This window comes from Lycium barbarum, chromosome 7 (assembly GCF_019175385.1).
Source record: "Lycium barbarum isolate Lr01 chromosome 7, ASM1917538v2, whole genome shotgun sequence".
Lineage (NCBI taxonomy): Eukaryota > Viridiplantae > Streptophyta > Magnoliopsida > Solanales > Solanaceae > Lycium > Lycium barbarum.
Window position 1 is genome coordinate 12,356,192 of NC_083343.1, and position 16,252 is coordinate 12,372,443.

The 16,252-nt window shown below is 32.5% G+C and overlaps 1 protein-coding gene across 3 annotated transcripts; it reads right to left on the minus strand.

The window, feature by feature from the left end:
- Positions 1 to 482: 482 nt before the first annotated feature.
- Positions 483 to 8,375, minus strand: LOC132603145 (UDP-N-acetylglucosamine transporter UGNT1-like). 3 transcript variants are annotated; one of them, XM_060316064.1, is made up of 10 exons: positions 8,135 to 8,375; positions 6,259 to 6,335; positions 3,710 to 3,871; positions 3,490 to 3,623; positions 2,748 to 2,878; positions 2,604 to 2,648; positions 2,436 to 2,533; positions 985 to 1,092; positions 727 to 783; positions 483 to 646 (listed from the first exon to the last, which is right to left on the minus strand). In XM_060316064.1, exons 1-10 carry the CDS (start codon positions 8,253 to 8,255, stop codon positions 572 to 574), a joined length of 1,008 nt encoding a protein of 335 aa, XP_060172047.1. In that variant the 5' UTR covers positions 8,256 to 8,375; the 3' UTR covers positions 483 to 571. The 3 variants fall into 3 exon arrangements, with proteins under 3 accessions (XP_060172047.1, XP_060172049.1, XP_060172048.1); XM_060316066.1 differs by lacking the exon at positions 8,135 to 8,375 and adding an exon at positions 7,849 to 8,105; XM_060316065.1 differs by lacking the exons at positions 483 to 646; positions 727 to 783; positions 985 to 1,092 and adding an exon at positions 1,137 to 1,453.
- Between the last annotated feature and the right edge of the window lie 7,877 nt (positions 8,376 to 16,252).

Sequence of the window (16,252 nt, forward strand, 5' to 3'; positions counted from 1 at the left end):
ATAGGGCAAAGGCTCACTTTCTGAAGAGACTCCAACGAGAGTTGCAAATTGCCCCCTCCGTTTCTAAATAAATGGTGTTTTAGGTTTATCATTTTGTTTTAAAATAAGTGTTGCTTTGGGATTTAAAAAAGAAATGATCTTATTCTTCCAAAATTACCCATATTTATATAATCAAGAATCATTAAGTAGTTTTTCTAGGAAAGAGAGTAAAGTTTGATTACGGGTAAGTTAATAAAAACATTCCTAATTTTCTAGGAGTAAGCAATTTCAAAAAGTGGTATGCATAAACTAAAACCACCACTTATTATGAAACGGAGGGAGTAAGTCATTTTGCATTCCACTGTTTTGTTTTAATAACTGTTCTAAATTTTTTGTTGAATAATTATTTTGTTCAATAAACTCCCAAAATTTGGTAAAGTCCTTTGGTATTCTCAAACCATCTGCAACTGGAAATTTCCACACATTCTTCATGCAAATTGAGGTATTTCCACCAAGATATAGAGAAAATATTGAATATATTATGGATCTATAGCTATAATTCCACCAAGATGATGATACATCATTTAGGCAGCTAAATGCCTTTGAGTTTACAGTAAGCATACAGACAAGATCCCAGAAAGCTAAGAAATTGGCCAACAATATTCAACTGTCATTGACAAAATGGTAATATGTATCAGTAATTGTAGAAACTAATAATAAATGTTGAAATGTATGTTGTGTACTAACCAGATCAAATGGAAGTTCTCTGAAAACTATCCAGCCAAACCCAACAGTAAACAAGTCCTACATGAAAGTCATTAGTCGTTAGAAAAGAGCACATATACATGAAACAAGTCATTCATAAAAACGATAAGATGGTACATATATCAAATGCACCACTGGCTAACAGTAAAATGCTGCTGCTACTCTAGTGAATCGTAAAAAGTTCCACAATTGATGTTCATGCAAAATCCTCATAATAGATTGGAGAAACATATAACACACCTTAAGATTTCCGCAGACTGTCTGTGTTAGTGCAGAATTGATAGTTGTATTTAGGAATACGGAATAGTTCAATAAGAAAGCCAGAGCACACGACAGAAAAATCACAGCCTGCAAAGATGTAAGAAATTAACAGATAAAGATAATTTTAAAAAATAATTATAGAGTTAAGGAGTCTCACTTTGAATATTAAGATCAATAAATGCGACTTAGTCAAAAAAATAAAAATAAAAATGAGCAGAAAGAAAGGCAGAACTATGTCTAGTGAATAACAAGAATAGTCATATCACAAAGGTTGCTTTTGAACGATATGATCAAGTGAGGATTCATATAGCTGACCTCAACGTTCACGGGATTGAGGCGTAGTTATTGTTATTCACAAAGGTTGATTTCGGACCGGAGGTGTTTAGGTGCTTGTGCCAGGGTAAATTGCCTACATCACACCCTTTTGGAGTGTGACGCTTCCCCAGACCTTAAACAAATGAAAAATACCCATACTTGAGTTATAACCTGAATTGGGATGCATTAGTTCCTGTTTTTGGGAAATTAAATTGTCTTATTACTTGTAGCATCTTGTAGGAAAAAAAGGTCATGTAGATTTGTTAGGAATATTTCCAACGATGCTCCGAATAATAGATTTATACTCAAAAAGGTATGGAGAATGAACTGATATGGAAACGTTCTACAGCAAAAGACTTGTAGTATGTACTGAAATAGTTCAACTCGAAACATACTGCATTCCAAAATTAAGCGGTCAAACTGAGATATGTTCATAATTTGTTATTTTGAACGAATCTCAAAGGAATAAAGGCACGGAAACCCCTCTTGAAAGTTACGAGCAGATAGAGCATCATGTGATTTCAACTCCTCTTGAAAGTTAACTACCAAACTTCTCTCCATGTGATTTTCTGCCTTCGAGGATACCAAATGAGCTCCTCTATAGAACTAATCAGCTAGTTGGTACTCCAAAAAATTACCTTTATTTAAAGGTTAAATAATTCAATAACCATTTATTTACATAAATATAGCTAATTCTTAGCGCCAGAATTCCACTAACGCTCTAACTATATCTGTGTTTGTTCTTTTTCTCTAACTATTTGCTCTTATTCTACCATTTTGAAGACAAGTATCACCAGTAAACAAGGTGAGAGCACCATAATTGCATATGCAGGACTTATTCACTTTGTCAAGATAAAAAGGGGGAGACAGCGAGAAGAAACAACAGAAATTAAAGCAAAAAAGCATAATAGGGACATGTTGTTAATATAAGTAAAGCATTTCATGGCATTCGGAGTGTCAATTTTGGGTCAGCTTATTAGTCAATAGTCATTTTATCAAGAAAAATTACGAATGGAAAAAGGCGACTACAGCTTGAAGAACCTATGTCAAAGTTTAGTGAAAGAAGACAATAACCAGCAGAACAATTTGAAATAGAATTATATAAAATAAAACACCTGAAAGCCGGGGGTATACAAGTATGGAAAATTTCTTGTAGCTTCTAAATCGCCTCTGTATGCTGTCCAAAGTAGCAAAATCGGAGTACATATTATACCTGCAGAGTTTTTCACATTATTAAATCAAGCCGCTATAGACACAGTCAATATAGTATATCGTTTTCTTACCATTACACCACATCAGGCCGAAGCTGTTAAGGCCACTCGATTCTCCTAAATTAGAGATTTCAGAATATATCAAAAACTCGTTGATGAAACTCAAGAAAAGGCATCTGAGAAGAAATTAAGCCCAAAAAGAATAAAGATATATACCAATGCTACATATACAAGCCAGGTATATTGCTGTAGTTATGTTCGAGACGAAAACAATGGTATAGCTGTAGTAGTCAAATGACAGGTCCCGAGCACCAGCAACGAATGCACCAAGCATGATTATTCCTACACTGATGAGACCCTTATAAGTGTTTCATAAGCACACAACAAAATTAAAATAGTAAAGTTCTACATGTAAAAACCTCATAAAGACATAAAACCTAAAATAAGATAATGTAGTTTTTCTTTTTTGCCACAATTCATATGTTCCAACAGTATAAAACTTGAGTCCTTGACCTTGATCCCCTTAAAACATCCATATTCAAGAAAGATCATATTAATGACTTGAACGTGAAACTGGTTTAACTGATATTATAAAATAAAAACTGAATTGGCAAATTCTGGCAGCTAAGTAATGCTTCTCTATCCCAATTTATGTAACATTTTTTGCTTATCGAGAGTCAATTTGACTTATTTCGAGTTAAATTGGATTAGATCATCTCAACGTTTAAAAATTAAAATTTAGACACTCAAAAACTATTAAGAATTACAATAAGTGTCAATGCTTCTCATGTCAATATGATGAAAACATACATTTTAAAATGTTGCCGAAGTTTGTATAGTTTGAATCTTGAGAAGCCAAAAGCATCATATAAATTGGGTACGGTGGGAGCAACTAGGTATTTCTTTGCATTATTTATGTAAAAATAAAAAGTAAGCAGTAGCTAGAATGATTGCTCACCATGCAACAACATGTGATGAATATTTTTTTCGTGCCAAAAAATACTCTGCCATCATTGTAAAAACAACACTTGTCCGTCTCAAAGTGGTGTACATAGGAACACTAATTCCACGAATGGATTCCATGGAAACCAGCTGCCGGATAAAAAAATTGTTGCAGATTTACTTAAGAAACAACCGAAAAACTAAGAAGAAACGCTACTAGAAGACTTAATACTTACCATGTAAAGCAAATATGATAATGCCACGGGAGTGCAATGCAGTACTGTCTTAAATGGTACGAGGTTTGTTGTGTGCTTAACCACAATATTTGAATCCTGAACTGTGAAAAATATAACTTTCCAGCGCCTCAAAGCATAGAGAATCAAACTCGAACTTAGCATCTGCATATTATTATCACAATATGTTTTGCTTACAACCCCGAAATTATGAAATCTCGTAGAAATGCAGTGTTGTTCAACTAAATGACAGTTCAGATTTTAGCAGTATCTTGGTCTAGTGAGCAATTAACACTGCACTTCAACGTGGATCAAGAAAATAATATGACCAGACTAAATAGGATTCAAGTATGTCAATCAAGCCAAAAAGAGTATAATGCCCCATATACAGACATATACAACTATTCAATTTACATAAATTTTAACAGTGCAAACATGATTATCACCATGATGGAACTAGAAAAAAATGGAGTATTTCTTCATATGCTGTCGAAAATGCTTAAAATTGGAACACGGAAGTGTTATGATGACAAATTGATAAGCAATGAAATAGATAACTTAGTCATGTATGTTCAGCAAGTTCACCAGAAAGCATAACTAGGCTCTGGCTCAAGGAGGTTAAAAGAACAAACACGCAAACATAACACAGAAGACTATTACAAGGTACAGAGCCTTAAACTTGTGCCGATCATGGAAGAAATTATTGTTAGAAGTACATCAGTTAGATTTGCACCTGTATCAAGTAGCTTTACTTCAATTCTTTTGCATCAAAAGAGGTTTTTTTTTTTGGTTTTTTTTCGCATCCCACCCCCTCTAGGATAGCAAAAAGAATTGTACTTCAGATCACGTAAACTAAAAATCCTGGCTCTGCCTCTATTTGCATGGCTGTTGTATTGGGAGAAAGATGTATCCGGGGTTAAAACCTATGACCGGGTGCTTGGGAGGTCTGCAGGTGCCGCCCAGCTAGCTTCCACTCTTACTTACTCGAGTCACATCAAACAACCTCGATCAGAGCGCCACTTTGCATACAAACGTTGGGGCTACAGTAATGTCACATCACCCGTACTATAGGGTTAAGAAAGTTGGATATTGGCTTATATAAACTTAGCTTAGGGTAAAAGTGATATGATTCTCATTGGCTCGAGCGCATTTTTAGAGCCTATAATTCGTGGTGGAGCTCAACTTAGAGTCTATGATCTTCATTGGAGCCTATTCACCACATTTGGAGCGTTTCAAAGGTCTCAAGTGTGTATTTCAACACTACACACTTGATGAGGATCAATGATGAGAGCCAAGTCTCTACAAGCATCATAGAGGTGAAATCCTACAAGGTTTGGGAGATTGCTTGGTTGGGAGATTTAGAGCTCGAGGTCCTTGCCCACAAGACTTGGAAGATAGCTTGGAGGGCTATTTGCGCAAAGGGCTATTTGTGCAAGTGGCTAATTTGAGCAAGGAGGGTTATGCTTGCAAGAAGGCCATGCATGAAAGGTTGATTAGGAGGCCATCTATGCAAGGAGGGGTGTGTTTGGCCACTGTAGGCCAATCCTTGAATTGAAGACTACACTAAGAAGACTAGCCAAACAAGGCCCTTACTTCATGAAAGGTAGCATTGTAATTGCCTATTAGTCTTCTTCACTTAGTTTGTATATATAGCTTGTCTTTCATTTGGTTAGGTAGATCATGATGAATTGAGAGTTGAGATTACTCCTTTGGAGAGATAGTTTGTTTAGCTATAGATTTAGTGATAGTTTATCATAGGTGGATTTCTTTGTTGGCTATGAATCATTATCCATTAATTTTCATGAAGAGTTGCTCATTTGTGGGTTCAATTGATTAGCTCTTGTCTTGAATTTCAAATAGTATAGGTTCTCTTAGGTTGAATTCAATTGGGAGGGTTTGGATTTCATATATCCAAGTTTGCCCATAAATCCAATCCTAATTGGGTCTTGCTTCAGCCCTCTTTTCTCATCCCCTTTTCTTCAATTCTCATCCCAATTTCTTGTTATCCTTTAATTCCGCATTTTTGTGATTGATTTGGTATTTCCCCCAAATCGATTTCTTATCAAAAAGGAAAGGATCTTCTTCTTCAAGCTCTTGTAAACACCATTCTTTCACTGAACAAGCAATATACACAAGATTATTACTTTCTTATTTTTAGCTTCTTGAATCACTTTCCTTTATCTTTGTTTCTTACTAAGCTTTATCCGAGATCAATGCCACTCTGGACTGGGCTCATAAAAGAGTTCTCGGGATTGGATACATCTCACTTGTCTTCAAACCCTATAAAAACAAATCTCTAACTGATTTTCTGATTAAATCCATTTTCACCGGAAAACAGCTGGTGTATGCAACAATAGTGCACAACGTTTTTTAATGCCAATTTTCCCTAAATACTTATTGACATAATAGATACCTGGCCAACATATTTTTTATGCCATTGCTTAGTAAACACTTACTATTAACGTGATAGATACCTAACCAACATACTAAGAAATCAGAACAAAACATGTGATAATTCAGTATCTCAAATAAATCTAACATAAAGTAGTTACCTGAAAAAGTGTGATCACATTTGCACATGGAAACTCATAAGATGAGAGAGCTGCCTTATTGAATATCACCAAGAGAACTGCCCAAAAAAATGAATAAAGATAAAAAGAAATTATATTAGGTTCTTATAAGATGATCAAATTCTAAGTTATTTTAAGTACCATATCACAGTCAGGGGCGGGGCAAAGCTAGAGTGTAGGAAGCGGGTTTGGTAGAATCCAGTAGCTTTGTTCAAACCTTATATATATTTGTATTAAAAAATTCATTTAATATGAATAAATTATTAATTTATAACTCAATAACTGATCAAAAAGACTAAAATCCGAACCAATAAACTTAAAACCCTGGTTCTGCCCTTGATTGCAGTCCCTACTTATTATAAACACGAAAAGAAGAAAAGCAAGTTTCAATAAATAAACATCCTACATTAGTTTTAAACCTCATCGATGATAGCAGCCTAGTCGCTCACCAAAAACATCCTATCAATGGTGCAGTCTTGATTTATCGTTTGGAACTTCACATATATGTTTAAATTACAATAAATAGAAAAGGTTTGGTTTGTTTACAAATTTTGGTAAACTCATACCAGAAAAAAGAACGCCCTGTTGTGATAACAATGTCGAATACAAATTTGTCAGGTATCATTCTATCATTCTTTTCATATAATCGAGAAATCCCGAGTAGAGGCGGACTCAGGATTTTAGGGCGAGGACACTATTATTTTAACATAAACGTCAATAATTTTTTAATTTTTTAATGACGACTGAGGGATAATACTGTGTCGGAGTGGTCACTAATAGCGTAGCAGTGTCGAAAATACAAGTATATAGGTCAAATATGTGTAATAAATAAAATTTAACATAGTGAAGCAAATGAAAGAAATAGCTCGGTGGCTAAGGCCGTGCAACATGTGACAATGCAAGTTCGAATCTGGGCGAGCTCATTTAACGTTTATTGTTTTCCTAAAAATAGGCTCAAAAAATAATTAAAAGTGACATTCGAGTTCGATCCGGGGTGACATGTAAGGGAAGCAGCAGTTGCAACTAGCGTGCCCCAAAGACATTTTCGTTTGTTAGAGTGCACAATTAAATATATACTAATTTCTCAAGGTATATACACATATATATACATAATTTTTTCCGAAGGGTGGGAGTGCACTGCGCGCTATCATATAGGTCCGCCTCTGTGCCCGAGGGCCAGTGGCGCTCAAAAGCATAACGTGTGCCTAACCCACACATTAGAGCTATATTATATATAGCAACTCTCTTTTTTTGTGCATGTGCTAATTGCAATTGCTTGTAACCAAAAACAAAAAAGATATATGCTATCACAAATAGGCTGATTATAATCGTTCTGGTTAAACATAGAGGAGCAGAATTCTTACTCTTGAGTCTCAGAAGATTTTCATTTTTTTTTTTCTTCTCCTTAGAGATATAATACTTGTAGAATAATTCAAACGAGTGGTGGAGTCAAGATTTTTAGTTTATGAATTTTGGACTGCAATTTCTTTTACTTATTGAGTTCTGAATAAATTATTTATTCATATTAAATAATTTTTTTAAATACAAATACAAATTTTAAGTCAAAGTTACTTGGTCTCCTTGTTCCGCCGAACACGTAACTGGAATGGTGGCTTCGCCTGATTTAGGCTTGGAGCAATCGTAAAGTTATCCGTCTGACCTGTAAGTCACGGGTTCAAGTCATAAAAGCAACCACTTTAGGATAGTCTACGTCACAACACTTGGATGCGACTCTTCCTGGACTCTGCTAACACAGAATGTTTTGTGCACCGAGCTGCCCATTTTTAACATGCAAGAATCCATTTTTTTATTCTGAAAGAGTAAAATTAAGAGAAGATGAAGAAGAAAATAGACTAACCAGCACAAGCCATGTAAGAGATGGCAACATAGACACCTTTTTTGGTCATGGCTGTAGGGCTTTTCTTGGCAGATATTGGCAAGTTTTGTGGTTCACTCTTTGAAGATTCCATAGATACCATTGTTGAGTTTTGGAATAGAAGTTGAAACACAGAAAGAAAGAGAAGTAAAAAGGCCAAAGAAGGAAAAAAGCAGAGTATGACAAAGAGAGAAGTGTTGCACTTTGACAAGAATTGGACTTCAGTTGCCATTACTTTTAAAGGGAGGAATACTGCCTTTTTAATTAATTAAGAAAAAAAGTAATCACGGAGGAAGGGATGTTTTTTATTTTTGGGATTAGACAATTTTTTGGTTAACTTGCACAAACGTCCGGATTTAGCATGCGTGACATCTTATCAGCATAGATCGGGCTATTTCTATTCAACATGCTTTAACCACTAGATTAGACCATACCATTGGTTGCTTTTATGTCATTATTATGTATTATTTGTTTTGGGACTTAACTAATCGGATTCGTACTGAAAAGTTCTATTTTAGAAGTAAAGTATTTACCAAAAGACGATTTTATTCTTAAAGCTCTGACTCGAATGCTAATTAAGAAGGAATGAGTATTTATCATTCATCGTATTCTTAGATGATATATTTATTATGTCCTTCAGTTTCTTTAGCGAGCTAATCTATATGCAGAAAGATAAATGAGTAAAAGGTCAAAAACACATCTCAATTATCACTTTTTATTTTTAGTTTCCTACCTAAATTATCACGTGTGAGAGATCCTGTCTAAACTATCAGGTATGAAAAGTGAGCAATTGATAGTTAAGGTGTATTTTGCTAATTAGTTCTAATAATTTCGATATGCTTGTATTTTTTACCCTTATCTCAAAATAAATTCGTTCAATTATTTTAAAGGCAAATCATTTCCCTAACTCATGACTTACAGAGAGCCCATTCACCAATTTTTCTCTAGTAAGTGGCACTGCCTGTAAAGTGAGGGTCCACTTAGATATTTGCCAGTCAGAGAAGAGATTCTATTATTTTGACTCTTCTTGTTTTGGTGTTTTAATTATAGTACAGATAATTGCACATTGCGGGTCCGGAACCAAAATGTCCAAAAAAAATATATTTTGAATTAAAATACCCCAATAAAAAAAAGATTACCAAAGTACCTATAGCGCAGTAAAATACTGCGCTATAGCACTAACGGAGACGGAGCCGTTAAGTGCTATAGCGCAGTATTTTACTGCGTTATAGAAAAAAAATATTTTTTTTGGTACTTCTATAACGCAGTAAAATACTGCGTTATAGAAGTACCAAAAATTTTTTTTCTTTCTATAACGCAGTAAAATACTGCGTTATAGAAGTACCAATTTTTTTTTTGTATAACGCAGTAAAATACTGCGTTATATAAACAGTACAAAAAAAAAATTGGCCAACTTTATTTTTTGCAACACTTAGTGTTATTTTCCATACTTTGACCAATAATTAGTCGTGTGTCAAGATTCCGAAACGTCAATATTTTATATAGAACCTGATATTTTTTTCTGCGTACAATAATGTAGGCTCAATACATCAAGGATACGTAAACGTTCGGATCGTCATTTTAGGGGTTGAAAAGGTGCCCGAAGTAAGTTTTGTTTGAAAAAACTTAGTGTTTTTTCCATACTTTGACCAATGATTAGTCGTGTGTCAAGACTCCGAAACGTCAATATTTTATATAGAACCTGATATTTTTTTCTGCGTACAATAATGTAGGCCCAATACATCAAGGATACGTACACGTTCGGATCGTCATTTTAGGGGTTGAAAAGGTGCCCGAAGTAAGTTTTGTTTGATAAAACTTAGTGTTTGACTGTAAGGTTAGTTTAGTCAACTTTATGTGTCGAGAAAATTAGTCAGCTTTATTTTCAAAAATTGAAACCGTAGAAGTGAAATTGACATTCACAGCTACATTACCCCAAGATTTTTACGTTGAAATTTATTGTGTATCACTATCTTATAAGTAAATAAAACTGAAAATTTCATGCCAATTTGGGGGAAAATTGAAATTGAATGGGATAAAAGGTGTTTTTTTAAAAATTGGCTGGGCCTTGCGGCGGTTTGTCCACGTAGATCTCGAAAAAATATTCAAGTTAAAAAAAAACGCATAAAACGGACGTCCGAACGCAAAGTTATGACCATCTAAAGTTTGACGACTTTACAACTAGTTTTTGTCCCTATATTTTTTAGAATTATATTTATATTCAAAATAAAGTTATGTCTTGATTAAAAAATAACACGCTTATATCAAAATCTTATAAAATAAAACACCCTAAAGTTTCCAAACAAAACTTACTTCGGGTACCTTTTCAACCCCTAAAATGACTATCCGAACGTCTACGTATCCTTGATGTATTGAGCCTACATTATTGTACGCAGAAAAAAATATCAGGTTCTATATAAAATATTGACGTTTCGGAGTCTTGACACACGACTAATCATTGGTTAAAGTATGAAAAAAACACTAAGTTTTTTCAAACAAAACTTACTTCGGGCACCTTTTCAACCCCTAAAATGACGATCCAAACGTCTACGTATCCTTGATGTATTGGGCCTACATTATTGTACGTAGGAAAAAAATATCAGGTTCTATATAAAATATTGACGTTTCGGAGTCTTGACACACGACTAATCATTGGTCAAAGTATGGAAAAAACACTAAGTTTTTTCAAACAAAACTTACTTCGGGCACCTTTTCAACCCCTAAAATGACGATCCGAACGTCTACGTATCCTTGATGTATTGGGCCTACATTATTGTACGCAGAAAAAAATATCAAGTTCTATATAAAATATTGACGTTTCAGAATCTTGACACACGACTAATTATTGGTCAAAGTATGGAAAATAACACTAAGTGTTGCAAAAAATAAAGTTGGCCAATTTTTTTTTTGTACTGTTTATATAACGCAGTAAAATACTGCGTTATACAAAAAAAAAAATTGGTACTTCTATAACGCAGTATTTTACTGCGTTATAGAAAGAATTTTTTTTTTTTGGTACTTCTATAACGCAGTATTTTACTGCGTTATAGAAGTACCAAAAAAAATAATTTTTTTCTATAACGCAGTAAAATACTGCGCTATGGGTACTTTGGTAATTTTTTTTTTTGTTAGAATATTTTGGTTCAAAATATTTTTTTAGGGCATTTTGGTTCCGGACTCCCACATTGCCACACCATCCTCCAATTTTGCAATTTCACGTTTGCGTTTTGGCTTTTAGTTGCTCTCCACTTGTAAATGAGCTTCCTAGGCTTCAAAAAAAGTAAAGGCTAGTCTAAAATTTTATTATTGTTATTTCTGTGGTTGTCTTTTTCATCATGTGCATGCCTAACAGAGAAATATATATAGTGAAAATAAAGTACAAGTCAGTTAGTGGCTCATCTATTGCTCAATTATGGGATAATGCTACGTTTATTATTAAAAGAAAAATATCACTTTTTGAACTGATTTAAATAGTCTTGCCAATTGCCCTAAAGGTAAGGTAAGCAACTAATGGAAAATCTTACTCTCTGTGTCTCAAATTGTCTATCGTAATTTTTAAAAATACTTATCTCAAATTATTTATTATTTTAAAAGATCAAAAAAAAAAAACCGTTTTACCCTTAATAGTTATTCTTAAAGACTATAAACACCTCAATTATGAGGGTGATGACACATAGATAAATTAATATTCAATGAAGACAGATTAAATCCTAAAACATAAATAAGGGTACAATAGTCAAAAATCCCTTCAAATTAATATTATATTAAAGGACGTATAAAAGCGAAACAAAGCAGATAATTTACCACGGAGGGAGTAAAAAAAAGAATCACTTTTTGAACTGATTTAACCAACTTTGTCATAGGTAAGTAATTAATGGCTCATCTTACAACTCATCTTAGAGCGCAAATCTGCTTATTTGAAAAAGTAATTTTTTGTCAGAATATTTTTTGAAAAGATATTTTTTGAGAATAACAGTTTGTGTTTGATTAATTAATTTACTAATATTAAAGCAGTAATTTATGTTTTGTTAAGACTCTAAAAATGCTTTTTGGAAAAAGCTACTTTTTTCAACTTCTGAAAAATTACTTTTGCTACTATTACTAGGGTTTAGAGCTAGTGCTTCGGTTAAGATTTCGGCCGATCCAAATAACTTTGGTCCAAAATCCTATATTTGTAGTAAAAATACATTGAATATGTACAACTTACTAATTTCGAACTCAGTAACTTTATTGGACTAAAATCTCCAACCCATAAGTTTCATGCCTATGTGCTGAATACTACTCAGAAGTACTTTTTTCCTAAAAACATAGCCAAATACTTTAACTTTTTAAAATAAAATTTTAAAAAATTTGACTTCCCAAAAAACTTGACCAAACAGACTATTAATCATTATCGGAAAAAAACTGATCCAAGTGATTTTTTCCTATAGTGGAGATTTTTCTTTTCTAGATTTCTTGTTTGCGGTACGTTGGTATCTATTAGTGTCTCATTGATGTTCTTACCTTATAATTCTATTGTACACACTGAAACTATTTTGTCGTTTGTAAACCATCTTTTTGGAAAAAGGGTAGCGTTTTTAATTGCAAGTTAATGCTATTTGGAATGTGATGTAAACCATCTTGATTGTGAAAAATCTTTCACGTTGATTTCTTTTCAGAAAGTTGTTTTCATTATTTGTTGAAGTCACAAGGATATTTTATTAAAAAGCAAAAAAGATAAAAGGTTGTATTAATCTTAATAGAGTAGAATGCCTTTTGCATTCAAGTTGAAGGTTGAACTAATTGAAAACAAATTAAATCATTAATTGCTTCGAAACTCCAATATGATAAATAAGAACATTTTTCTTGGAAATAATATTTTGGTTTGGGTTAATATTCTAGCTAACCTTTTCAACTTGAACCAATTGAGAACAAATCACAATTGCTTCTAAACCCCAAATTGGTAGGTCACTTTTCTTGTCAATTTGTTAGAACTTACTGAGACACATCAAATTTAATCCAACTCTAACAAGGTGATGTGGCACCTCTATACGGCCTCCATTAGTATTTATTTTTTTCTCAATTTTTTTACCTTTTTCTCTTAATTTTCTATTTTACTAAATAAAATAAAATATTAAAATTTCATTCCCACATATAATAAAGACTCACTCACCATGTAATAGCATTATTTGTCATTACTTCCCTTATAATTATTGTAATTACATTGTATTAAATTAATTAGTAAAAGCAATGGACCTTCCCTCGTTCAATTCAAATTTATATATATAATAAATCTAGGCAAAAGAAGAGTGATGTGTCACCTCTTTCTTCTTTTTTTTTTCTTTTTTTTTTGCCTTTATTCTGATTTTTCTGTTAAATAGTACGTACTACTAAATTTCTTCCTTCTAAAAGAAAGAAAGAAATGTTGTAAAATCATTCTAAAAGAGTTAGTACAATATATCAAAAGATGAAGCAAGAACAATAAAGAGATAGAGAGACAAGAGGTGAGAGCTTTCTTATTCATCCCAATATGTTTTAAGTGTTGTTCAAGTATGTACAATATGAATCCCTATGCCTCTATTTATAGTGGTGCATAGAGGCATATAAAAGGGTAGATATAAATATGACATTCAACATATGAGAATGTGGGGAAGATCATGGGTGAAGTGGGAGACATTACATTATACCTTTGAGATCATGGAGGAAGCGGGAATTTATTTCTAGAGTAGTGGACGTTCACACTTATTATTTCATAACAAGAAACACTATCATATCACTGAAGTTGGAACGGTTACAACCTATAATAATATTGGAATTGTTACAACCTCTTAAATGATTGTAATAAATTAATTAAAGTTGCAAACGTGCTGGCTTTTTCTTTAGAGAATGATCAAAAATGTTAGTATTTCATTTAAGAAGATTCAGAACCATCATATACGTTTTTTCTTCCCAAACGTCATATTTGTTTGCTCTTTTATATTAGGTGCATCTTCACCAGATGAACTCTTCCCACCCAATGTTGTTATGGAGGGTAAAATTCTCTTCAGATTTATAGTTTTTGTTGTACAATTTTCGTTCTTTTGTTGTATATTATTTCATTATGAGATTATTCACGAGATATCGAATGTTTTCACAAAGTTTAGTACTTTTCTCTTTGAATATTTTGAGATTATTTAACGTTTGTAAGTTCAAATTTTAGGTACTGAGATTGGAATTGAATCTCTTAATATTTCTCTGTACTATTGAATAATTCTTTGGTCATTCATGGGGTTTTACCCTAAGAGTCTACAAGGTAAGATTTTTTTTGTCACATAAACAGGATTTTGGATATAAATTCATTAGTCTACTATTAATTTCCTTCCTTTCAGAAAAAATAATGAAATACTTCAATTCGATATAATCTAGATAAGTCTATAATTCTTGGTGCATGTCCTTCTTATAGTGTTTGGTAGTAATCCATGTGTATAACTCTAGATGCTCTTTTGTTTATGATCTTTTAAGAACAAGGATTTTGAGTCTAAAAAAAAAAAAAAAAACTCTAGATGCTACTCTTACGTTACAAACAATTTCAAAAGTTACTTTCTTAATTCTCTTAGTTACTCATTGCTCTCCTTTCTCACTCCATAACCTGTGAATTTGATGTATATTCAATGTGATGTTCATTTGGAATGTGAATTGCATTATTTATATATATACCATTTTTACAATTCTTCTAATGCAGCTTTGGCTGCCCACACTCCTTTTTTTTTTTTTTTTTCTGGTTAAATAGATACTACTGATATATATTCATAGTAACATATATCTACATCTTAGTAACATTAGAGTTAACGCCCCAGGGCCATTTTAGTTGTCCAAAATCTTCACCCCCATGTGTGGTACCAAAAATTACAACCCGGTTAAAGAGAGTACCACATTGCCCACACTCCTTTCCTCTTCTTTGCTGCATGTCTTTCTTCTTTTTGATTTTGTTAATCTATTTAGGTTGATGAATAGAAGAAAAGGAAATAAGTGGCGAGAAAGACACCAAAGGGGAGAAAGGTTGGAACAAAGAAAATTAATGTGAAAAATCAAGCAATTTCTCGAACCAGAGTAAACATGAACCTTGTATGAATTTCTTTTTTACCTTATATATGGACTTAGAATAATAAATTATTCATAAATATAGGCGCATGCAAAATTTATTGCTTTCTCCTTTTGTAGGCCTTTATTTTCCAAAGAGAGTGAAACTTGCAATTATGTTCGAAGCACTTTTGGATAATTATCTCTCCTAGGCCAATCCTTTTTAATAAAGTCATATTTTGAATTTATAGGAGTAAATTATCAAAGGAATGAACCTATTTTTCAGATTTTGTGCAATTTAGTATAGTTCAGTGATTTTGAGAAAAAAAATATACATATTATTTTATACTGAAAGAATGGTTGGTTATGAAAAGTGGAAAGAGTACTCAAAGGAGAAGATATTATTGTAAATCTTTTAAAGAAAAATAAATAAGTATAGAAGTATGAGAGCTAGAAATAAAATAAAAATAAAAAATACAAAGGTATTCCAATATAACTAAGGGAAAATAAAAAGTTTCTTGATTTAGAAGATTTAGGGTAAATGGATCCAGTTTTGTGTTTTTATTCCCTTTTCATTTTATATTTGCTTCCACTAGATGTTAAACAAGGAGAAAATAATAGAAGTACTAAATTTAACACTACAATGAAAAGAAAACGTTATATGCATATAAACTATATGCACCACATCAATTCTTCTTCAAGCTCATTTATTTATTTACGTATTTTTTAATGAAAATAAGTTTGTCTTCACTTATCTTTGTTAATACTATAAACAAAGTTAGAGAAATGCATTCAACTAACCCAATCCATTTGAATTTGAAAATAATAAAGTGTTTCAGATTTTTGAAATTAAGAATAATTGTATTACTCAACCACTATAAAAAAGATAGTTTATAAATTTAATAATGTCTTTTATTACCGCGTGAAGCGCGAATCTATTCACTAGTATATTATATAAAAATAGGAATCATCATATATAAATTAATTACTACTAATTTATCTTGATAATTGATCAAGATATGACAGTTAGGATCGATCTGTTGTCCAGATATATGATAAAAT